Source organism: Parastagonospora nodorum, assembly GCF_000146915.1.
Source record: "Parastagonospora nodorum SN15 chromosome Unknown scaffold_15, whole genome shotgun sequence".
Classification (NCBI taxonomy): domain Eukaryota; kingdom Fungi; phylum Ascomycota; class Dothideomycetes; order Pleosporales; family Phaeosphaeriaceae; genus Parastagonospora; species Parastagonospora nodorum.
The window spans coordinates 86,874-111,448 of NW_001884563.1; the positions used below are offsets into that span (position 1 = coordinate 86,874).

At 49.1% G+C, this 24,575-nt stretch overlaps 4 protein-coding genes across 4 annotated transcripts; 2 read left to right on the top strand and 2 right to left on the bottom strand.

Moving 5' to 3' along the window:
• Positions 1-154: 154 nt before the first annotated feature.
• Positions 155-14,001, bottom strand: SNOG_09488 (hypothetical protein; the record flags this gene model as incomplete). Its single annotated transcript, XM_001799728.1, has 6 exons — positions 155-6,368; positions 6,425-8,205; positions 8,279-8,908; positions 9,188-10,332; positions 10,654-10,867; positions 10,924-14,001. The coding sequence occupies 6 exons, from the start codon at positions 13,999-14,001 to the stop codon at positions 155-157; spliced, it is 13,062 nt and encodes a 4,353-aa protein (XP_001799780.1).
• Positions 14,002-15,766: 1,765 nt separating this feature from the next.
• SNOG_09489 (hypothetical protein) lies at positions 15,767-16,107 on the bottom strand (the record flags this gene model as incomplete). The annotated part of the gene is made up of 2 exons (XM_001799729.1): positions 15,767-16,002; positions 16,035-16,107. The coding sequence occupies 2 exons, from the start codon at positions 16,105-16,107 to the stop codon at positions 15,767-15,769; spliced, it is 309 nt and encodes a 102-aa protein (XP_001799781.1).
• Positions 16,108-16,943: 836 nt separating this feature from the next.
• Positions 16,944-18,941, top strand: SNOG_09490 (hypothetical protein; the record flags this gene model as incomplete). Its single annotated transcript, XM_001799730.1, has 5 exons — positions 16,944-17,039; positions 17,103-17,211; positions 17,347-17,726; positions 17,778-18,570; positions 18,712-18,941. The coding sequence occupies 5 exons, from the start codon at positions 16,944-16,946 to the stop codon at positions 18,939-18,941; spliced, it is 1,608 nt and encodes a 535-aa protein (XP_001799782.1).
• Positions 18,942-19,096: 155 nt separating this feature from the next.
• SNOG_09491 (hypothetical protein) lies at positions 19,097-24,198 on the top strand (the record flags this gene model as incomplete). The annotated part of the gene is made up of 2 exons (XM_001799731.1): positions 19,097-22,427; positions 22,721-24,198. The coding sequence occupies 2 exons, from the start codon at positions 19,097-19,099 to the stop codon at positions 24,196-24,198; spliced, it is 4,809 nt and encodes a 1,602-aa protein (XP_001799783.1).
• Between the last annotated feature and the right edge of the window lie 377 nt (positions 24,199-24,575).

Here is a 24,575-nt window from a genome sequence, read left to right on the forward strand (position 1 = left end):
AGGGACTGTTTGCGTTGCCATGAAAACTCCGATGAGTGCACTGAAATCTAGTCACTATTTTTCTACCTAGCATCATCGAACAATCCCTCTCGAGTGACCATGATCATAATCATGCGACGATTTCATGATCCTCATGATCCTCCATGGACACCGCCTAGCTCATAGTACCAATTTCCACCAGTGCTTCTTTGAAACATTCCATCAACCTTTCCGTAAACCTATCCTCTAAGACTGTCCTAATCGTGAATACCAGCTCTCCACTGCTATAAATTCCATGGACTTCGAACGCAGATGCAAATCGAACACTTCGGACACTTTCTGGCTCTGAGTCTGGGGGTAAAGGCAGTATCCTCCACACAGAGTTTTCTTGCTTAACCTGCTTGAAATCACCGACAAAATTGAGGAAAAGCTCTTCCAAGGGTTCTGTTGGGAGACTTTTGCCAGCTGGATGTAGGTATCGCGAGGCCATCGATTCCCAAGCGCGATCCGACAGGTTCGTACTGGCATCTTTGACGGCCTTGACCGTTGCCGCGAGTCCGGGAAGGCTCTGTTCGGAGTCGGCTAGTCGCACAGGAAGCAGTGTAGTGAACCAACCCACGACTTGACTCAATTCTACTTCAAGCTCTGCGGGAGCTATACGTCCATGACTTGTGGTGACGCAGGGTGGGAGAGAACGATCTGGAAAGGCTTGGCGGAAGCCGTATAGTAGTGCCGCAATTAAAATCTGGTCTACCTTGGCCCGGAATATGCGATCAGCGGCGCTCAGAATCAGCGAGCTAGTAGTCGCATCAATGGTGAGGGTTCTGATGTTAGGATTTGTCGTGATAGCTTCGTCGGTCAAACCCCAGTATCCCAGTTGCGGACCAGTAACCTTGTGATGGTGGGGAAGAATGGTATCAGGATGAAGGTGCTTTTCTGCGTATTTGCGTTGAGCAGTCAGCCATGACTGGAATTCGGTAGATCTCATGGGTTGTAGCGGCCGGTTTGATAGAAGATCGCCCAGGTCCGATATGATTATCTGCATAGACATGTGATCCGAGACGAAATGATGCGCGCTCAAGAACACAGATTGAGTATGGTCCGTTAGCTCGAACAGCGCGACAACGAGCATGGGCCCTGCCTCCACATTCAGTCGTTCTCGCTGGCGCCGAATGAGGACCCCTACTTGGTCTTGGTGAATGTCTTCGTAGCTGGCAAAGTGATAACACGCGCTTGAGTCGGGCTGAATACATTGTTCGAACACATCTGAAGCCGTTTTTGTGAAGCGGGCCCTCAACATACTGTGCTTCTGTACTATGGCTCGGATAGCGGCTTGAAGTTCTTCAGGTGTTATGACTCGAGTAAAGGCAAGAAGAAAAGGAGCATCGAAACAATACTCTATGCGATGGTGCTCAAGGTACCACTGCTGATTTGGTGCCAAGGCAAACCGAGTGCCCTCAGTAGTCAGCTTTTGACTCGTCTTAGAATGACTCCTGCTCTTGATCGCAGCAGAGATACGTCGGATGGTATGCAGCTTGATGATGTCGGATACTTGGAGATTGATTTCCAGGTCTCGAGCTTTTCCAACAGCTTGCATTGCGGTGATGGAGTCGCCTCCAATTCGAATCCAACGGGAATCAAGTGAGATTTCGCGTACTGGTACAGCAAGAACCTCACTCCATATTTTCCGTAATGCAGACTCGGTATCATCGAATGGCGTCTCCATAGTTTCGACGGGTTGACCAGGCTGTGAATGCAGGTGCGAAGTGGCCAAGGCTGAAAGCTTTCGGTGGTCCACTCTACCAGTGGATGCTAATGGTGTGCTAGCCAACGGAAGGTAAACGATCCTGATATTCGATCGAGGTAGGAGGTCCTCCAGATGCCCGTCCAGTCCAGCTGTCATCTCTATGACTGAGTGCTGTAATTCGCTTTCTGACATAGTGTTTGCGCCTTCCAGCACAACGAAGAACACGATTGCATAACTCTGTCCGTTTGACGGAAACTCTGCAATCACCCTGAGAACTCTGCGTTGACCTGTCTCATTCAGATGCCGGACTATGCGCGAGCACAATTTATCTGTCTCGATCATGAGCCCACCAAGGGTAGCTTGATTGTCTTTGCGTCCAACGAATGTCAAGGAACCGTCTTCTTCGTATTTGACCAAATCCCCAGTGCGATATATACTTCCCTCTCGGCCACTCTGTTGATCGCCCGGTACGCCTTGCAGGAGCCAAGGTGGATTCTTGACGAAGGCTGCTTTTGTCTTCTGCTCGTTGTCTAGATAACCACGCGCAATCAGTGGACCTTCAAGACAAAGCTCTCCTATGCATCCAATGGGTGTCAACCGATTCGTGGAAGGGTTGACGACCCATGAAACAGATCCGACTGCGGTGCCGATATGTGTAGGGTTATCGAAGTCCTTCATGAAACACGCAAAAGTAGTGCTCTCAGACGAACCGTACATATTGCTCACCCGAGCCACTGTACTCCTCAATTTTGATACCAGTGCATCCGCACCTGTTTCGCCGGTGAGATTGACGTTTTCGAGGTCGCCAAGCACTTGGCTGTTTACGTGTTCCATAATCGTTGGAGTTGAATGGATGTAGTTTGGTTTGAAACGACTGATTGCTTCAGACGCATTACTCTGTAGGTCTTGTTCTGTGGGAAGTAGGATGCAGCCGCCATTGTGAAGTGTGTGGAGGAGATTGAACCAGAATGCATCGGATGAACAAGACGAGAAATCCAAGACTCTGCTATCGGGCTTCATGTTGAGGTCTCTGGAGTGGTGCACAAAAGCACTGCTGAGATTACCGTGTGTTGCGACGACGCCTTTCGGTGTCCCCGGGGTACTGTATGTGAAAGTTACATAGAGTGCGTTGTCAGAAGATGTTATTGAGCGCTTGGTTGTTACTGTCGCAGTAAGGAAGCGTTCAACTTGTTCTCGACTGACCATGACGACAGGAACGTTACTAAGTTGGCAAACGCTTTTGTACTGCGCCTCCGAGGCCATCATGACCACAGGACGAACTGTACTCAAAACCGCCTGTATTTCCTCTCTTGACTGCGAGACATTCAAAATACACGCAGCCCCACCCGCTTTGATAACAGCCATAGCTGCAACAGGTGTAAGACAAGATCTCTCCAGAAATAGAGGTACGATTATTTCCTGCGTAACGCCCAGATTGATCAAATGAGACGACAGACCCGTGGATAAGTCATCAAAATCTCCATAAGTCAATTTACCGTCCCAAGCGTCGACAGCGGGTGCCTGGCGCTGATTCTGGGCTTTCGTCGAAAGAATGTTGTGGACGCATTCGAGCGCTGGTTTAGGGACCGAGTAATTCCAGTCCCAAATCGATCTAAGATCGGCATCACCAGCTTCCTGAACTTCTGAAACCGTGGTAGACTCTTGCAGACTCGGTGAGCATACCCGCTGCAAGATATCCTGGAAATGTATGGCCAATCTTGATATCGCCCGACTATCAATGACGTTTGAGTCGAAAACGAATTGAGCTTCAATATTGTGTTTGCCCTCCGTAACCACAAGCAGTATTCCGTACGCACTCATCGGATGCTGCCTATCCTGGTGAACGAACCGACTCGATTTGAACAGTTGGCTTTCCTCTTTTGCTTCCGGCAAGCTATCTTGGAAAACGAGCTGGGTCTGATATCGGCAAGCTGCATCTGCTTCGGGGCTGACTTTGGCAATCGTTTGCAGACCGGTTTGCTCCCACTGCATTATCTGTAGTCCTTGGTTTTGGACCTTTAGAAGAAATTGACGGACCGTATTTTCGGGCTCCACCTTGATGCGTATAGGGAAAGAGGCAAGTGTAGGCCCAGCGATACGCTCGATGCCTGGTATGTTCGCTTGCCTGCCGTTCGAAACACAGCCGAAGACTGTATCAGCTCGACCGGTATACAACGAAAGAATGGCCGCCCAACTTGCCCGTACTGCTGTGGCTAGAGTGAACCCCATAGGAGGCCCTGGAAGATCGATGATATGCCGATGCTCAGCGTCCGGCTCCGGTCTGTAAGACGCCGCCGGTAGGCTGGGAAAATGCTTCACGTTCAAGTCGGAAAATTGATTCCTCCAGAATGTCAACCCGGCTTCTGAACGGGCCTGAGGTAGTTCCTTCACAAATCCATCAAATGACAGCAAACTTGGGCTAGGAAGTCCAAAGTATATTGACTTCAGCGCATCAATAATGAGGCTCAAGCTCCAGCCGTCGTAGATAGCGTGGTGTAATACCACCTCCCAGTACCACGTACCGTTCGATTTCTGCCGGACCCCAACAAGTTGAAGTGGTGCTCCTAGTGGCATACTACCCTCCAAAGGGTCCTGATAATGTTCATCCTGGTCATAGGCTATCCACTCAACTGGCTGGTTGACTACGACTTGAACAAGTCCCCGATTTGGTATATCGACAATGCGGGTCCGTAAGATTGGAGTATTCGCGACCAACTCCTCCCACGCTCGCTTGAAAAGTTTAATGTCGACTGTAGAATGCAGTTCCAGTTCTGTCTTTCCAATGAAGGCATTGGACCTTCTTGAAGTAACAGCGATCATGCCCTCTTGCAGTGGCGTACATGGAAGAATGTCCTCAATCTGGGCCATAGGTATACCAATAGCCCTACATGCGTGATCGCGAGCAGCGTCGACATAGTCGCGAACCAAGGCGAAGGCAGGTAGCTTTGAGGGTTCTTTCTGTCCAACTTCACCCTTGACGACCATGTTGGCTAGCTGACCTAGGATAGGGTTCCGGAAAACGTCAGCTACTGTGATCGCAAAACCTTCATGACGTGCAGATGCGACAAGCTGAATGGCTCTCAAGCTATTGCCCCCGACCAAGTGCCAATCGCTTGTGGGTGAGAGTGAGCTTTCGGGAACTTTTAGCACATGCGACCACAGTCGCTGCATTGCTTGTTCTCTCGGATTCGGTGGTAGTATCCTTCTCTCTGTCAAGACAGAATACGGTGAATTAGGTGACTCGTGACGCCAATGGTAGTTCTGCAGCACTTCAATGCTCAACCTTTCACCAAGATTGGCCAATCGCTTTCGGTCCAGTTTCCCAGAGACGTTCAGGGTTAACGATTTTGTTGGAACATAATAGTCGGGAACCATATACGCCGGGAGTGAGTCTGCGATGCTGTCTCGCACAGTTGTAACCCAATTGCGTGGTCGTGGAGGGAGCAAATCATCTACGCTGCTTGTCCCCATCGAATGCGAAACTTTGGTGTTGGAAGCAGCTTCGGACATGAATGCAATCAGCACAGGATCCAATGAGCCATTTGGCTTGCTAAGAACAACAGCTAGTAGCCACTGTGCATCTAAATGACGGCGGATGTGGTACTCAATCTCCTCCAATTCGATCCGGTTTCCATGTAGCTTCACTTGAGAATCCTTTCGGCGCCGGTAAGATACTGTTCCATCCGCTTCCTGAACAACAATATCGCCAGTCTTGTAGAATCTGTGAGTGGAGGATAGTCCAAGGTCTCTTACCCACGTAGGCGGAGACTCAGCAGAGATGAATGTAGCCTCAGTTTGTGTAGGGTTGTTGAGATAGCCTTTGGTCACGACTGGGCCTTCAATCAATAGTTCTCCTGTGCCGCCGATTGGCTGGAGGACATTGTGGTCTTCCTGATCTACGACCCAGTACCGCGCACAATGCGGGCGACCAATATTCAAGATATTTTCGGGCATCACGACAGGACATGATGACAAGCAAGCAGTCTCTGCAGGACCATAAGCACTCAATAGTCTTACGTGGCCTCTCCAGAGACTGAAGCATTCCTGTGTGATAGCCTCGCCCCCCAGTGCGAGTGTTTGCAGTGAGGGAACGCGGGCTGGTATGAGCATCTGCGCTAGCGAAGGCGTCATGAATGAATAGGTCGCCTGGAATTTGTCGATTGCGCCCTCTCGATCGTTTGTGCGCTCCTCTTCTGATGGAACACAAAGTGTTCCCCCATATAGTAACGGCAAAAAGATTTCTCCGATGCACTGGTCAAAAGCAAAGCTGGAAAACTGCATCATCCTTGTACTCTCATTGATACAAAGCGGATCACCTAGATCCAGAAAGTTTCCGAGGATGTTTTCGTGGTTGACCATGATGCCCTTGGGCTGACCAGTGCTTCCGGACGTGTAAATCACGTAAGCTCCATCTGAGGGTTGGACAGCTACACTTCGAAAACATGTCGAGGTGGGAAGATTTTCGATGTGAGTCGCGTCAAGTCGAATGACTCTGTATCCCAGTCCAGCAATCTCTTCACCTTTTGAGGAATTGCTCAATAGCAGTGGTGGATTGACATCGTGCAATATTGCAGATAAGCGGTCGAGGGGATGATTGACATCCAGACCAAGCATAGCCGAGCCCGCCTTCATGATGCCCAGCCTTGATTGGGATTAGATCAGCATTCCTTCCGAGTTTCCAGTCTATGACAAACTTACATAATTACTATGGTGGCAGTGGACTTCTCACATAACAATGGCACGACACTGCCCGGCTTGACCCCGTAGTGTTCAAGTTGGGTTGCGAGCTTATCTGACAGACTGTCGAGCTGTTCATAGTTCAGGTTTCGGTCCCAAGATCGAATCGCCATCGCGGCTGGCTGACGGGCTGCCACTTCACTGATACACCCATGGAGAGTTGAGTTGATTCCAACTGGGGCTCGAGAGTTCCAGCTTTTAAGCAAGTGAACATCATAGTCGCTGAGCTTTTTCAATTGCGACAATGTGACCCCTTGCTCTACGGAAGAGCTCGACGCTAACTGTATTATCGCATGTTCGTACTGGCGTAGAGTAGCATCTACCTGATCATTCGACACGATGCGAGGATCGAAGCTCATGACAATTGCTGTGCTTTCCTTTTCCAAATTACAAGTAACGGTAAGCTCAGCTCTAGCCTTGGGCAGAGTGACTTCCACAACCGGTATCTTGAGAGGGTCAAGCACCGTCCGTGATAGAGAGCCAGTCTCTCCTTTATTGAAGTTCACATCCAGGAGGCTATGAAACGCCAATGCCGTGTTTGCATTCTCGCTGACAGCAAAGTTCGTGCCCATGTGAGAGTAGCGGCAAATCTCAGCCCAATGGCTTCGCATAGTTCCTAGAATCTCCGAAATCTGAGCATGGGGAGGTAGTTCCATCAAGCACGGCATTGCCATGTCTAATGGACCGGTCATTCGAGAGACACCAGGTACCGATGCCTCGCGTCCTCTTACAAATGTGCCAAACAATACCGTCTGTGACCCAGTCAGTCTGGATACGACAAGTGACCAAGCGGCTTGAACAAGAGCCAAAGGATCACTTTGGTCAAGGATTGATTTCATCTGTAATCGCTTAACTGCGATTGTTGTGCCTTTGGTATGATCTGCGCGCGCTGGTGGCCATGTCGAAGCTTCGTCAGCTGATCTTCCGAGCCATTTCCACCAAGCGCGACAGTGATTAGATTCGGCGTGATGAACAGACATGTAATGCGCAAAGCCATTCAGAGACAGCAGTCTGTCAAAGGTCCCCCCCTGGTAAGCCGATTCTACGCAGGAGAAAAACATTCTCAGGGTCGAGTCATCGTGTATGGCGTGGTGAATGGAAACCACAATGTGTTGGTTATTGTCTCCCTCAATCCGGTCAAAATGACACAACGGCCCACCAAATCGAACGCCACGTCTTCCGTCTAATTCCAGACACTCTTCAAGGTCGTCGTGGTCCATCCAGCGTGGGCCTGACTTCAGAACTACCTGGAACAGGCGTCCATCATTGGAAACAATTCTGGTACGGACCGCGGGGACAGCAAGCGCTGCGATGTCAAACACAGCGCAAAGCCTTTCTAGATCGGCTTCTGTTGTGAGCCGAAAGATATGTCGTGTGAAGTTGCGCTCTTTGTCTTGCTCCTGCCCCGAACGTTGGAAACGCTCAGCCTGAATGGGAAGACAAGGAAATATGTCCTCAATCCGGCTTTTTGTTGTCTCGCACTGAGAAGCTGCTGCCCGTCGAATATCATCTGCTGCAGCTTTGTCAAGGAGTGATAGTGGCGCTGGTATAATTGGTTCGGGCTCTGCTGATCGAGCGACTGCGACGGCTGATTTGGAAACGTCCTCAAGGATAAGCTTCAAAGCAAGGTGGAAGGTTTGTGAGACTTCCGTAGCTACCTCGTCGGATATCTGAGAAATTCGATAACGGAGTCTATAGCTAATGCTGTCTTTCAAATTCAGGACGTTGACCACAATCGCAAACTAGATCGCCGTTAGCAAATATGGCATAGAGTTTGTGTCAGTGCATTAGTCATATCTCCGTAGGATCATTCACATTGGCCAATTTGATCTTGATAGGGCCATCGGCCAATGCAACGTTATCAGTCCAGCCGCGCTGGACTGACAAGGTGGTATTAAACAGTGAAGCGGAGCCTAAGCCAAGGGAATCTTGGAGCGCGCCTAGTGGACATATTGGATAATCCTTAAACTTGGCCGTATCCCGTATAGACGCCACGCAGAGATCTTTGACTGTCGTGTTGGGTAAAATATCAAACCTGCATACGAGCATGTTTATGAGAGGTGCGACGATCTCTTTTGCTCCCTCAACAGTGTCGCGTCCGGAGTAGAGAGTACCGAAGCACACAGTCGCAGCGCGAGTGATTCGTTTCAGTGTTAAGCCCCAAGCTACTTGCATGAGGTTGGCTACAGTGATTCCCTGGGTCTGACAGAACGTGTGAATCCTGCTTGCATCTTCCAAGGTGGTGTCGATGTATCTGCTGGCTTCAAGACCCGACTCAGCACCAGGATCGGAATCAGATGTTAGCACTAGGCAAGGTCGAATTCCTCTGAGGTATTTCTGCCAATATGACCGTGATGGCTCTTGTTGACCTTCAATCCAAGAAAGATACTCAGAGAACTTGCGTCCCTCCTGGAGATGTCCATGCTGTGAGTAGGCAAGGCCCCACTGTTGTATCAATAGAGCAACAGCAGTAGCATCGCAAAGTGTATGATCCATCATTAGCGTTGCACTAACAACCGATTCATTACCCCTTTTCAGTATTAGACGATGATGTGGTTGGGCTGCCGTAAAGTTGGGTCTTCGTAAACTTTTTGACACCTCTGATGCGTCGTGAATAATCGATATGTCGAGCGTGGGGTCTGAAAGAACAACTTGTTGGAAGGGCCCAGTTAAAGCAGGACAGCTGATGAATACCGTCCGGAAAATGGAGTGAGCCCAACACACAGCTCGCCAAGAGTCGCTAATCTTTTGAATATCAAGTGACTCGTGTGGATCAGACGTTGAGAATATCAATTCTGTCTCCATCCAGTAGGGGCTGTCCTCAAAGCGGGCCTCCGCTAATAGCATACCCTCCTGCGAAGGAGAACATGGAAGAATTTCCTGCACAGCAGAAGGCTCGATCCCGATAGAAGATAAATGCTGATTGACACTACTCAAGCTTGGATAGTCTGTCTTGAGAAGACGCATATCGTCCAGCGTGAGTTGAGGGTTTTTATCCGCGAAGTGCCTTGCCATCGTGTTAAGAGATCTCTCCATCTCTACTATCCAGCGCTGAAGGCGATCCTGGTGAGAAGCTCGACCATTGTATTCGATATGAAACTGGAGACGCTGTTCGAGGACGATTGCGTTTACGCTAATCAAACTTGTGGAGATGGAATCTCTGACAGGCTCTCTACTGTTGGCAGGAGTCATGGCAGGTACAGATCTAAAGAGGCCATCAGGTTGTTCGAGTTGCTGCAACCGTCCTAAGAAGTTGAAACAAATCTCGAGATCACTTCTTCGCAGTGGATCTGGCCCTGACATGCGCGATGCGAACGCGGCTTGATTGTTCTCAGAACTTCGTCGATATTGATCTTTGATTGCTGCAACGACGTGCTCAATTGAAGACTCCGCGTTTAGTGTGGCCAGTACGGGGAATATTGACGTAAACCAACCAACCGTCCTTGAAGCGTCCAGGCCAGTATTGTCAGATTGTCGACCATGTGTCTCGACGAACAATGCAGGAAAACCACGATCAGGGAACACATCCAAGAATGACTTGACCACAGCCGCGAGAAGAAATTCTGTGGCTGTTGTATTGAAAGCCGTGTTGCATGGCCCGAGTAGCATTTGAGACACGGCTGGATCTAGGCAGAAGTCCTTTCGAACGGGACTGCCTTGAGTAAACTTCTCGATATCCAAGTCCCAGAATTGCAAGTCCGCACGAGGCCATTGGTCCAGGCTTCCTGACATTGAACTTGATTGATGTTGGATCCAGGCAGGAAATGAAATACCGTTGCCTAGCGCTGTCGTTGACTGGCGTATGATGTTTTCGAAGTCTTGTAAGATGATACGCCATGATACCATATCAACAACAAGGTGGTGCGCAGCTAGAAACAATAGTCGTTTTCCGCTGGAAACTTCAATCAAATCTACCGAGAATACAGGGCCAGTATGTATGTTCAAGGCAGCCTCACTTTTTTTTATAATGTCAGAGGCTTTGCAGACATCTTCAATGGTGTGAGAGCGAAAGACCAGAGCGGAGTCAGAAGCTGAGGCGATTCTCATCATCCAATCTTCATGCTCCGTTTTGGCGAATCAGGCGCGCAACATCGAATGTTGTGTTGCGATCATTTGGAATGCATCTCTTACGGTCGTTGTGCTAGTCTCCGATCGGAACTCCAGTGTGAGGCATTGATTGAAATAGGGACTACAAGCAGGTCCTGAGTTATGAAGAAAGAGATGTTGTATGGGGCTGACAGAGCTTTCAGCGGTCTCTTGTGGAATTTCAGCGATCTTTGTTGCTGTGATCTGATCTTCTCTCAATGCGGTGCTCGCTACTGTCGCTAGGTTACGACTCTTCAAAAGGTTTGCGGCGTCGATGAAGTACCCGAAGGCCTGGAGCTTGGCGGTCACTTGCATAGCCTGGATGATGAAAATGTTAGCACTCTTCCAGCAAGGTCAATCCCTGCAAAGCATACCGTAACAGAGTCTCCGCCAAGACTCAGGAAACCAGTTTCACGGCCGATTTCAGAGATCGGCAGCGCTAGCACATCGCACAAAACAGATTGAAGAGCCTTCTCTGCTTCAGACTCGGGTGCTGTCAGTGGCTTCCCAGAGTCTGCGTGAATGTCAATCACCGAAGCGGACCCATCTCTTTGAGAAAGCCACTCCTTGATAGCAGTGCGGTCAATTTTTGTAGACATAGATCGTGGAAGTGTCTCTACGACCGTCCAGTATCGTGGACACATATACACAGGCAGTCTAGCCATGATAAAGTCCTGAATGTCCTTTAGATCGTTATCGGCAACGCGCAATACCCCTAGCTCTCGGGCTTGGGGAAGTGTTGGGTCCCGAAGTGATAGAACCGCATGAAGAACAGTGGACCCTCCTGTTACAGCCTTCTGTGCTACCACCACAGCACTCCGAACGTTTTCATGTGCCAAGATTGTCTTCTCGATTTCACCCAACTCTGTTCTCTGCCCATTAATCTTGACCTGGTCGTCCTGTCGCCCAATCAAACAAATACTGCCGTCAGGGTTGTACTTTGCCAAGTCTCCAGACCGGTAGAAACGTCGGGTCCATGGTGGTTGACCGGACCGCTCCGGTGCCCATATAGGCGTTTTCGGGAAAGAAGCAGCAGTTTTTGCATCTTCATTCAGGTAGCCTTGTGCCACGCCTGGGCCCTCAATGACAAGCTCGCCAACTGCTCCGATCGGGACAAGCTCTAACTCTTCCTTTGCAGCATTCACAATCCAGACTGAGCAGCAGATTGGGAAGCCAATGGAGTCAGGGTACATAGAATCTGGTGTCAATTGCACACCTGTACTGATCATCGATGCCTCGCTGACACCCCAAACATTAAAGAATCTTACTTTGGTTCCCCAGGTATCAACGCCTGATGCATCGACAGCCTCGCCTGCAGAACCAACGACTTCTAGGGTAAGAATATCAGCGGGATCAAGTGTGCGCAGCACCGTCGGCGTCAGAGTGGTCCAGTTGACTTTGGAGGAATTGATGTATGCGGAAAGGTTGCCTAGGCGATCACGTTCAGATGGGACACAAATGGTACCACCCGAAAGCAACGTGCCGAAGATCTCGCCTAGGGAAGCGTCCCACACATGCGATGCAAATTGCAGGGTACGTGTTCTTTGCTGAAAGCCATAGTACTTTGCAAAGGCCATCATGACGGTCGAGAGACTTCGATGCTCTAGTACCACTCCCTTTGGCGTGCCTGAACTTCCACTTGTGTGCAATATGTAGGCCACGGATTCGGATGAGCTGTGCGGGAGGATGAGCGGGCCTGTCTTTTTCAACGCTGCTATCGAGGCCTCGTTGACTGTGATGACATTAGGAGCAAGGTCAACAGATTGGGAGCGTTCTATGTCCGATGTCAGAACGAACTTGGCTCCGGTGCCCTTGATAAGATTTTCTGTCCGGATACGAGAATGTTTAACGTTGACTGGTACACACACTCCGCCAGCTTTGAGTGTGGCAATACTGGCCACGATCGCGAACAACGAACGATCAAGATAGAGAATGGCAGTATCGCCAGTGGTAAATCCCCTTTGCACTAGGTCGTATGCGAGCTTACTTGACATGGCATCTAGCTCAGCATAAGTCGCGTGCCCATCCCAGGCTTCAATGGCAGGGCGGCACTCCTGTACCAGGGCCTGCTTGCTAAAAAGCTCGTGCAAACAATTGTCATAGATAGGAGCATATACTGAGTTCCACTTTGATACAGTCTCTAGGTGGTAATCACCGATCGGTCGAATTTCGTCGAGTGTGCGATATTGTGGATGACTGGTAAGATCCTGAAGGAAATATTCGAGTTGCTCGAGAAGCCTTTGCACAAGATCTTTATCCAATATTCCGGAATCGAAGTCTGCATCAACTTGAATGTGATCGTCTGTAAAAGCAAGGAAAAGTGCCAAGCTGTAGTATGATGGATCTTTAGCGACATCCAAAACGAAGTCCGTTGTCCCACTAGCTTGTGTCAACGAGCCAGCAGAAAGGATGTTCAGCACAGTCTGGAATCCAGTCGCAATTCTAGCGTTCTCGCTTACACGTGCAATATTGGATAACCCATACTGCAAAGCGTTGCTTTGAGCAAGTTTTCGACGCTCGCGGAGTCTGTGCGTGAGGTGTGATTGAATCGTCACACTTCGGTCCAGGTTCATCTGTATAGGAACGAGAGTTGCTGTAGGTCCTAGTGTAGAGTTGACCTTTCCAATACCAGTCGTCCGGCCGGACATGACGAATCCGAAAGCCACGATATCACTTCCAGCATAGCTTGATAACACGAGAGCCCATGCCAACTCAATGAACGAGGGAATCTGGATGTGTGGAACGTTCTCAAGCGATGGCAAGTGGATGGTAAAACTGGTTCGATCTGATGCTTTTGGACTCTGTCCAGGTTTGATTGAAGGATAAATGGTGGCGGGTCCGTCAAACCGAGAGGCCCAGAACGTGTCCGCATTTTGCTTATCGATCGCTCGGCAGTATTGAACGAATTCCTTGAACTGAGCACGTTCAGTCACTTGTTCGCCTTTGGAGAGCCTCATGACATCCCCAAATAAGCTTTGTGTGCTTAGGTAGTCCATGATAGCATGGTGCATGAAGAAGTGTAGGGTACGATCCACAAGCGCGACCCTGAAGAGCGGGCCAACAAATGACGTTCGCTGGGCCCTTTCCTGCTCTTGGTAGTCCTCCAGGGTGTCGTACCTTCGCTCAACATCTCCTCCATTGCGGCAGACTACTTGTACCACCCCGAGGCTGCAAGGAACGATACGTGTGCGTAAAATTGTGTTGCGTGCCACAACGCTAGCGACAGCCTCACAAAGTCGGTCGGTATCAGTTGATGAGGAAAGAAGCAAAGCCCGATGATAAGTGTAGTCGTGGCTGGTATGGCCTCCGGTATCTACGACAGTGGAAAGCTGGAACGCGGTACATTCATAGATGTCCTCGATGTCGTTTACAGATATTCCACAACTCTCCGCGATAGTGGCCAATTCCTTCGCGCTCAGTGCCTCAGGGGAAATAGGTAGACTTGTTGACATGTTTTGAATTTGAAAAAATATAGACGTTGCACATTCGAAAGCGAGTTTTGTTGAGGATATGAAAGTAAAAAATTGCTTGTAACGGCAACGATGGAGCCTCTTTACGAAAGTTGTGTTATATGTTGTTCACCCCGTCCGTGAACTTACTGCCTCTGCATACGGTGTGGTTCGTGCATGAACTCCTGTCGTATCTCGGCGCTTGGAATCTTTCATGGGTCATTCCTTGTCGAACTAATCGCTGAAAACCTGTGAGGGATGATAGTATCACCAGGGAGCCATGAGGCAAAACATGTCCACCTGATTCGGTCCTACAGTGAAGTGATTGGATTCGGTCCTTCAATGCGGTCTTTTCATTCGGTCCTTCCGAGCGTCTTTCGAATCGGTCAGTGTTTCTTCGGTTTCGATCTTCACAGTAGTTCTCAAGTTCGGCTCTCAGGAATCGTCGTGTAAAGACACAACTTTGCATGTTATGAATAGTATACCTGATTAGTCCTGTTGCAAATGCCGTATCACCTCGATGTGAAAGACTGGGTTTGTAGAGATGCAGAAGAAGCTACATGTTATGATTGAGAGCTAGGCTCAAACGTTCTTACTGATACTAAGCAAATCCCTAGGAGCTGGCATGCCGTGTTTCTCTGCCTACATTGCCATCCGCTAGCAGGGAACTGCGTTCCATGTTAGTTTGATCACGAATCCTTTCCCCTTATTAGTTAAGACATCTCACGCACATATAGCGCTAATCTTGATAGATTTGGGATATATTGCAATATGCGGGAGAGACATTGGTTTCCTTGTTCCATGCGGCAATATGCCACCGAGCTCCTCATGTGTCCTTTATCGCGGTTTCCTACTACAGGTACGAATCCCGACCCGTGTCTCTGCATACATATCGTCATTCATGTCAAAGATCAGTACGCGGGGTCAAGATAGCCCCACGGTTCGTGACACTACGGTAACATACAATGTCGTAAATCGTACGATGTCAGGTATTAAGGCTATGCAAGTGAGTCTTAAATCTTACAAATCAGGGCAATAACCTTTCGTGAACTCTCGCGATGATCATGAGGACTTACAAGCAGTCAGTAAAAGTAGGCCACTTGACGCAAGCTTAAGAAAGCTTATCCACGTCCTTGGCTCTAGATATCTTTTGTTTGTTATCGGATTCCAAAATCATTTAGAAATATCTATGTTGACATATTTACACTGATCCTGGATGTAAAAAGCAATTTGTTACGCAAGTGAGTACTTCACCTCGGTTTGTGTAACTTTTGCCGCAATTACGTATCTAGCTAAGCTTACTGAGAATTACAACCCAGTGTACCCGATCTCGCGTTTTTGTAGACGTCTCTAGTGCTGACGAAACTATTACCCGAAGATATTGTCGGGCCTTCAAGTTTCGCATTCCACTGGAGCATCGCGATTGAGCGGGCTAGCCGGCGCGACCCGAACTTCCAACGGGTTCGACTGTAAGTTCCCGCGATGTTCAAGGTTCTGAATTGTATCGGTACGACTAAGTTCGGTCAGTTAGATGCTAGCTCAGGCCTCTTTTAAGATCGTCAGACTAATTTAACAGTGCAGTTCGCGCACAAAAGAGTGTTTGAGGTATTATTGTAAATACAGAGTTTTAGTAGCACCTTGGTATTCGGGCGTATTCTTTTTCTCCCCGAACTTCGAAGCCAATTAGTGAGCTGAGCACACTACAGGGTATCTAAACGCCATGAGGGACGTGAGCCGTTGCTAACACTAGTGTATCACGTCAGAGCAATTATTGTGTCCGCAGCTTTAGTCCTTGACGACGCTTATCGTATCGAATGTTCATTGGTATCGCGATGATTTGTTTGTAGACCTTGAAGTGATCTGTTCGAAGAGGTGTAGATGCACCGTTATTCAAATCCTTTGATGTGGAGTTTGCCTGCGAATCTGGCAATTCGGTTTCTTCTTCGGACTTCATTAATGACACCTTGTTGAAGATCTGGTCCGCAGCAAACCTGCAGCGAGCTCCTTTCTCGGTAGTTAACTTAGTGCATACTGACTGGACTGAGCATATGAGATCGGATTGTGACACTGGTCCGCAGCATCCGCAGTTATGACCAGGGTATATGCCATCGTTTGGACACCATGTATAACCCCGCGAATTAAGCTAGACTTGGCTCAGGCCTCAACTCTCGGACAGATCAGCGATGTTATGTCGGTGAAACACATGGCAAAGGAACCGCAGTAGAGTTTGCGCTACGGCGGGGGTGGACCAAACGTTGGCAGCGCATATTGGATACAAATACAACTCTGTCTGTCAAAACATCACGTATTCACAAAAGTGGACATTGTTCTTCGTGGCTCATTAACAGATCAGCTCACTAAATTTGCTAAACCGTGTTATTTTCTCATCTTTGACTTCGGGCAGTTGACGGGTACGCTGCAATTTTCACTCTATCATTTATCAGCTACATCTTTTGACCAGACATGTCGCCCGGAATCCTTCTAAACGACTGGGAAGGTAGCACTCCCTCACCCAGCGGTTCCAACTACCAGTTTGACGATGCTCCCACTCTAAATACTGATGGGGCTGAGCCGATCGCCATTATTGGGATGGGTACGTTCACTTTCTCTCCTTCGCCTGCTAAGCAATTTGGAAAAATACATGTATCGAAGAAAATCGTCGTTGTTTTGTTCTTCTAATGTTTCTCGTTCATGCTGACCACTTTTGTACGGCAGGTTGCCGATTTCCTGGGGACTCTGAGACCCCGGAACAGTTCTGGGAGATGCTTTTGGAGAACAGGAAATGCTATTCGGAGCCTCCCATCTCCCGTTACAATATCAATGGCCATTACGCAAACTCCAGTCGTCCAGGGTCCCTTAAGTCTAGAGGGGCCTATTTCCTCTCGGACACCATATACAACTTTGATCCTTTGTTCTTTGCTGTCACTCCCGCGGAAGCAGCTGCCATGGATCCGCAGCAGCGAAAACTAATGGAGTGCATCTTTGAGGCCTTCGAGAACGGTGGAATACCGCTTGAGAAAATCTCTGGCACAAACACTGGTGTAAGTCGTTCTTTTATCAGACGTGAAAGGAACAAGCCAGCTCACCATTAATTCTTTCCTCAGGTGTATGTTGGGAACTTCAACAATGACTACAACATCATGGGTCTGAAGGACGGTGATCACCCTCGCCCGTATGGCATGATGGGCGCTGGTGTTACGCTCCTGTCAAACCGTGTGAACTACTTCTATAACTTGCTCGGGCCAAGGTGAATTGAACGAGTCCTCGCGACTGCGAAAACCGGCTGATCATGACTCAGCGTTACTATTGATACAGCTTGTTCATCCTCCGTTTATGCTGCCCATCAAGCTTGTCGCGCTTTGGTGTCGGGAGAGATCGACGGTGCGATTGTCGGGGGCACGAACCTTATCCAAGCTGTCGAAAATCATCTGGGTACGCAGGAAATGGGCGTTCTATCCCCCACGTCCACCTGCCACACTTTTGACGCTGCCGCAGATGGCTATGGACGAGGTGAAGGTATTGGTGCAATCTACCTCAAAAGATTATCTTCTGCGGTTCGAGATGGCGATCCCATTCGAGGCGTCATTCGTGCGACAGCTACAAACGCTAATGGGAGGACGAGTGGAGTCAGCCATCCCAGTGTCGCCGGGCAGGAAGCTGTCATCCGTGCGGCATACAATTTTGCTGGAATAAATGACTTTGGGGAGACCGGTTACTTCGAGACACACGTGAGATGCATGGTGAATCATGAAAACAGGAGACTTTGCTGACACTCCAAGGGCACTGGCACCGCGGTCGGCGATCCAATTGAGGTGAAAGCACTATCTAATGTCTTTTTGCCGGACCGAACCCATCGAGATGAATTTCTGATCGGCGGAGTCAAACCGAACATTGGACATGCCGAGGCAGCCTCCGGAATCGCTTCCATAATCAAGGCAGCATATGCCCTAGAGACAGGCATAATTCCAGCGACGATTGGCATCAAGAATTTCAATCCAGCGATTGACTTTCGAGATGGGAAGGTGCATGTAGTGCAAGACAATCAGAACTGGCCAAGCGGATACGACGTCAGGAGAATCAGTATCAATTCGTTTGGCTATGGCGGCGCCAACGGACACGTCATTATGGAATCCGTCGATTCGATTCTTCCGGGGCATCAGTCTTTCAAAAAACGCGGCGCGGATAGACAGGACACAGCCTCTGACTTGGAAACTGGCGAAATGGGCTCTGATGGAGTCGTTTTCAAAACCAAGACAAGGACTCAGTTCTTGTTCCCTTTCTCGGCGCACGACGTCACGACGCTGAATGCCAACATCGACAGCCTCCGCCAAGTCTCGGAAGACTACGACGTGGAAGACATTGCATTCACTTTAGCCTCTCGCCGCTCCCGTTTCTCGAATCGCACTTTCTGCATTGTGAATAAGCATTCTGTCATGGACGATCTTACCGACAACATGATAAGGCCAGATAAGCGCGGGGAAGGTACCAACATTGCTATGGTATTTACTGGTCAGGGAGCCCAGAATGCACAGATGGGCATGGAACTCATGCAGGACTTTCCTTCTTATCTGCGTACGATAAGAGAGCTAGACAGTACTCTCCAATCTCTGGGGCAATCAGCTCCTTCTTGTGGACGTATCGAACGCGAATTACTCAAGTCCAAAGCAGAAAGCTCTATCGACCAGGTTCGTCTATCTCAGCCGCTCTGTACAGCGGTACAGATTGGTCTGGTTGACCTGTTAAACGGTTGGGGGATCCGCCCTTCCGCGACTGTTGGGCACTCCTCCGGTGCAATCGCTGCAGCCTACGCTGCGGGCTCAATCAGCAAGAAGGATGCAATTCTGACTGCTTACTTTCGCGGTTTGGCTGTCGAAGGATTGGCTACTAAGGGCACGATGGTAGCAGTTGGATTAGGGGCCGCTGAGGTTGAGCCCCTATCTTGAACCAGGTGTTCAGATTGCGTGTTACAATTCTCCTCAGAGTGTTACCCTGAGTGGCGATGATGAGCCAGTCCGCTCGTATATCGGCGAAGCTTCACCGGGACAAGGTTTTTGTCCGCGCTTTGAGAACAAATGGTCGTGCCTACCACTCTCACCATATGGCAGCTGTTGGGGACGAATACATGCACAGCATGATTGCAGCCATGGGTTCATACGCAGCTACAAAGGATAATCGACTTAACGATTTCGGCCAAATTGTTTACGCATCTTCAGTCTTCGGTAAGGTCATGGGCAATGGATTTGTTCCTAGCCCTGATTACTGGAAGCAAAATTTGGAATCTCCCGTGTTATTCACCCAGGCCGTAGAGAGTCTGCTGATGGACGTTAAACTGAAGCTAAACACGATAATCGAAATTGGTCCCCATTCGGCACTCGAAGGTCCCATACGCCATATACGCGATAAGCTCAACAGGAACGCGAAAGAATTGGATTACATGGCCTCACTTGTCCGGGGTGAAAATGCTACTACCCGGCTGCTAAGTGTTGCCGGAAGGCTGTTCGTCAAAGGATACAACGTTGATCTCGAGGCCGTCAACGCCATTGAACGCAACGAGGGTGACATCATCAAAAGAGTTGTTGGGAAACCTCTGGTAGACCTGCCACGGTATAACTGGAATTATAAGAAGGGAACAAACCTCAGAGCCGAGAATCGCCTCAATGCCGAGTACCGTCTTCGCAAATTTCCCCGTCACGATCTTCTTGGCGCAAGGGTTGTGGGAACAATCCGTAGCCAGATGCAATGGAGAAACCTGCTTGACGTAAGTGATCTTCCATGGCTTGAACACCATTGCTTGGGGCCCCAACCGGTGCTTCCCGGCATGGCGTACCCTTGCATCGCTGTTGAAGCAGCTCGACAATTCTTCAGCGAGTTTCGCCCCCTTGAAGGGAACTTTTGCTACGTCATTCCGCAACTCACGGTGAAGGCTCCTCTCAACCTTCCACCGACTGGAACCACGATTGAGATAATGACGAGCATGCAATTTCAGCAACTTTCGAATTCTTCTCTTTCAAGGTCCGTAGCCAGTTGGAACATTCAAACCTACGCAAAAGGCCTATGGACAGATGTGGCGTTCGGGACAATAAAGATTACTGAAGACCAACTGGAACTTCCATTACTTTTTGACGAAGCGACAGTTCAAGAGCCCAAAGACACACAAATCTGGTATGATCGGTTCGCTAGTGTGTCTCTGAATTACGGACCTGCCTTCCGTGGATTATCTGATCTCCGTGTTAGTCCCTCCAGGAACACCACGACCGCACTGACTAAGCTCCTGCCAGTGGGAGCCAATCCTAACGACACCGCTTATCTTGTCCATCCAGCCACCTTGGATACCGGAGTGCAAGCTGTGCTCATCGCACAATCACAAGGCTCTCCAAAGAATATGAAGCAGTCGCACCTTCCAGTCAGCATGGTGAACGTCACATTCTGGTCATATAGCGGCGGCCAAATTCTGTCTGCTCGACCAGAGGAAGGAAGATTACTGGCTCGTGGGGAACGAACCAGTCTCAGACAAATCAATACCGGGTTCCAGCTTCTAGATCTCAATGGCAAGCCCCTGTTCTCTTTGGAGTCCATGGATATGATAGCTTATGCCGAGGCTCCCAGCTCAGTTTCAAACAATGATCGCCATCCTTCGATGCGCATCCTTTGGAAGCCGGATGTTGATTGTATCAATGGAAACTTGCCGGACAATATCTTTGAGGGTCTATGTACGAAGTGGGCACTTGCCAGTGGCCCTTCGGCAGGTGAGGAAGCCCTCGATCCTTTATTTACGAGGACTCTCGATCTCGTTGCACACAAACAGTCTGGCTTGAATATTGCGCTCTTTGCTCGCAGCAGTACAGATGTTGCGACCATAATCGAGAAAAACCTCGGGGGCAAGTCGTCGCTCAAGCGGTACCGCACTTTGGTTGTTATGGTATCCGACGACGATGACTTGCCTATCCTAACCGAAACGTGCAAAGAATTCCGCCAAGTTTCGGTCCGGAAATGGAGTGTCGAAGAAGATGCGAAATTTGATTTGATAGCACTTCCGCAAGCGTCCTCCATCCCAGATCCTGTCGGCCTCCTTACAACCTTGAAGAAAAACATCATTCCAGACGGACGGCTACTCATTAGCAATGGACATCATGTAGAAGGAGACATGGCCCGGCCAGTGCTTGGCGCTACAGCTGCCTACCCTTCTGCGCCTATGCCCTACAACTACTCGCCTTTTGAGCTCTGGACAAGAAGTCTTCAAGAACAGGATATTTCCACTGACATCACGCAATCTACGTCATCTGGATGGACAATTCTCTCTGCAAAGCCAAAGGTCGATGTCAAAGTCTCCAATGTGATCATTCTTTCTCGTCATGGCGGCTCCGAGGCTGCGAAAACGTTTGGGTCGGCTTTTACCAATGCTTCAGTGGCTGTTACATACACCGACTTGAACAACCCTAATTTCGTACCAACAACTGACGCTCTGTACGTATCCGTGGTTGAGTTTGGCGAAAACATCTTCAATTCCCTTTGTGCTACCGAGCTGAAAACTTTGCAACTTATCGCCGCAACTGCGTCTACCGTTTTCTGGACAACGACAGGCAACTTACTTGCGGGTGCAAATCCCCATGCTGCCGCAGTCTTAGGTCTTAGCCGAGTCTTGCAAAGTGAGTACCCACGATTGCACTTCATCACCATCGACCTGGACCATGAAAACATCGAGTTGGGTGCTGCTCAGACTCTAGACATCATAGGGGCTTTTGACCCGAAATCGGGCTACCAGGACACAGAGTACATCATCCAAGATGGTATTCGCCATGTCAGCAGACTTTCCGAGGATAGGACCCTTGATGATCTGTACATGACGAAAGCGAGAAAAGAGCTTGTCCAAAAGCCAGTCGACTCGGAGCAACCAGTTCGTTTGGCAATCGACAAGGTCGGCCTCTTCGATACCTTGCATTTCGTCCCATATAGTCTTGATACCACGCTCGAGGAAGGTGAAGCTGAGGTGGAGGTCAAATCTACCAGCTTGAACATGAAGGAATGGGCAACCTTTCGTGGTCATTACCACTCGACATCACTTTGCCAAGAAGGATGTGGTGTAGTTCGCCGCATCTCACCAGGCATTTCTAATGTCGCTGTTGGCGATCGTGTGTGCTGGGTATATCCTGGAGAATTCAGCAACATCAGGCGCATTCCTGCTGAGCTCATCTTAAAGATCCCCGAAGCGGACACTTTTGAGCAAGTTGTCGGTCTTCCTTTGGCGTTCTGCACGGCAGTCTACGGTCTCATTCACTTAGGACGCCTTCGACGTGGTGAGAAAGTTCTAATTCACAGCGCCACCGGTGGTGTTGGTCTCGCAGCCGTTCAGATCGCCAAGCTTCTCCAAGCAGAGATTTTCGTCACAGTCAGTACCGACGCCGAGAGGTCCTTTCTTGTTAAGCACCATGGTATCAGGCAGGATCACATATAAGTTCCAAAGATACGTCTTTCGCCTCATGAATCTTGACTGTCACGAACGGTTATGGTATCGACGTCTGCCTGAACTCCCTTGTTGGTGAGAGACTAAGAGTTTCTTGGTAGCATCATGGCAGTTGACGGCCGCTTCTTCGAGATTGGTCGTCATGATATATTAGATCATGGAACCTCGATCTGACCGTATTCAGCCGCAACACGTCATTTAGTGCTTTTGATCTCAGCCATCCCGCGAAGCAGAGTATCATACCCCAGCTTATGGCCAAAGTTCTCCAATTCTACCAGGATGGCATGATTACTCCACACATGCCGCTTCACCAGTACAGTGCTGGTGACATCGCCACTGCTTTTGAGCATTTTGGTGATGCAGACAGAATGGGTAAAGTAGTCGTCAGCTTCGACAAGAAGCCTATTGAAGTAAGCACGTCAGACGAGTACACTATGCCAGGAGTAGCTGACGCAAATCAGGTTCTACCCAAGACAGTCACTGCTCGATTTAGAAGTGATGGCACTTATCTCCTAGCTGGATGCCTCGGTGGTCTAGGGAGAGTGATTTCTCGTTGGCTGATCGACAACGGCGCCCGCAATCTGACCTTTATCGGTCGTTCTGGCGCTGAGAGTAAGGAGGCATCAGCATTTGTTGCGGATCTTCGAGACCTTAACATCGTTGTGCACGTTATACGTGGAGATGTAAGTGTCAAAGAAGATGTTGAACGCGCTGTCGCTGCTTCTGGTCTTCCAGTCCTTGGCACCATTCAAGCAGCAATGGCAGTCCAAGATACCCCTTTCGGGGAGCTCGACATCAATAAGTGGAACTACGCTCTCAAACCCAAAGTGCAAGGCACCATCAACCTTCATGAAGCACTCATGGAGCAACCGCTGGATTTCTTTGTTATGCTCTCATCCGTCTCCGCAATCGCAGGTACCCCAACTCAATCGAGTTACTGCGCTGCAAACACCTTTCTCGACTTCTTTGCCCGTCACCGGAGACAACAAGGTCTTCCGGCAACAACGATCGTTTTACCCGCAATATCTGAGGTTGGCTTCCTCTCACAGATACAAAGAGTTACAGACAACCTGAATTCACATGGCATCAATGACATCAACGAGGAAGAGTTCATTGATCTCATGTCAATTGCATTCTTGCCTTCTCCGAAACCATCGTGGATCGGAGATGAGTCCGCCGACTCCTTACTTGTCACAGGATGGGAGCCAACCAAGACCTCCGTCGATATCGAGGCCAGTCAGCCCCGCTATTGGCGCAATCCTCGAGTTAGCCTTGCTCTAGCATCGCCTGAAGATAATGTCTTGTCATCGGGAAACAAAGCTCAGAGCGATTCACCCACATACGACCATCAATCTGTTCTTGAGGCAGTGCTCAACAAGTTCTCAAAGGTCTACTCGATTGATATTGGGGATATCGACGACATCAAGCCGCTCGTTGAGTTTGGAATGGACTCTATGACAGGTATTGCACTTCGCAACTGGGTTTATGCTACCTTTGGTATCGATGTTCCAACCAAGGTCTCACAAAGAAGATTCTTGCAGGTCTATAGTGTCTTGATCGCGACTGAAGTAGTTAACCTAGCTTATTGTTGTTTTATCTGGCTTAACCTTACACAATGTTTTCCTTGTCCAGCACCTATTTGTGTTTTCAAAGCCCATATTCAGCACATTGATAGAATTTCAAACACAATGGTGCCCACAAATATTACTCTCACTCTGTCAAAGGACTATCCAACATGAAAGTTCGCATGAGTGGTACCTCTACCGACATTACCTCTTTCGTAGACCCTTTGTACTTATGGTACGTTCAGACTGCAACAAAGGAAATGGGAAATGCATGTCCCTGGTCTTACCACACTGCTGACAGTCCTCCGCCTTTCTCTGACTCAGTTGCAGACGCATCTTCTCCACCAGATCCTGTATTTTTGATGCTAATTTTCTTCTCCTGAGAAGCTCAAACTGCACATTACAGAATTTGGCCAAAGCAGTTTGGTAGGATTCTCTCATGTCTGCTACGATTGCCGCGTGAAGGCTCTTTAGGAATGATTCCATACTAATAGTTGATGTCACTTTGCCTGTAATAAGGTCACTCAGTAAGATGTCTGCAGCCATTACAG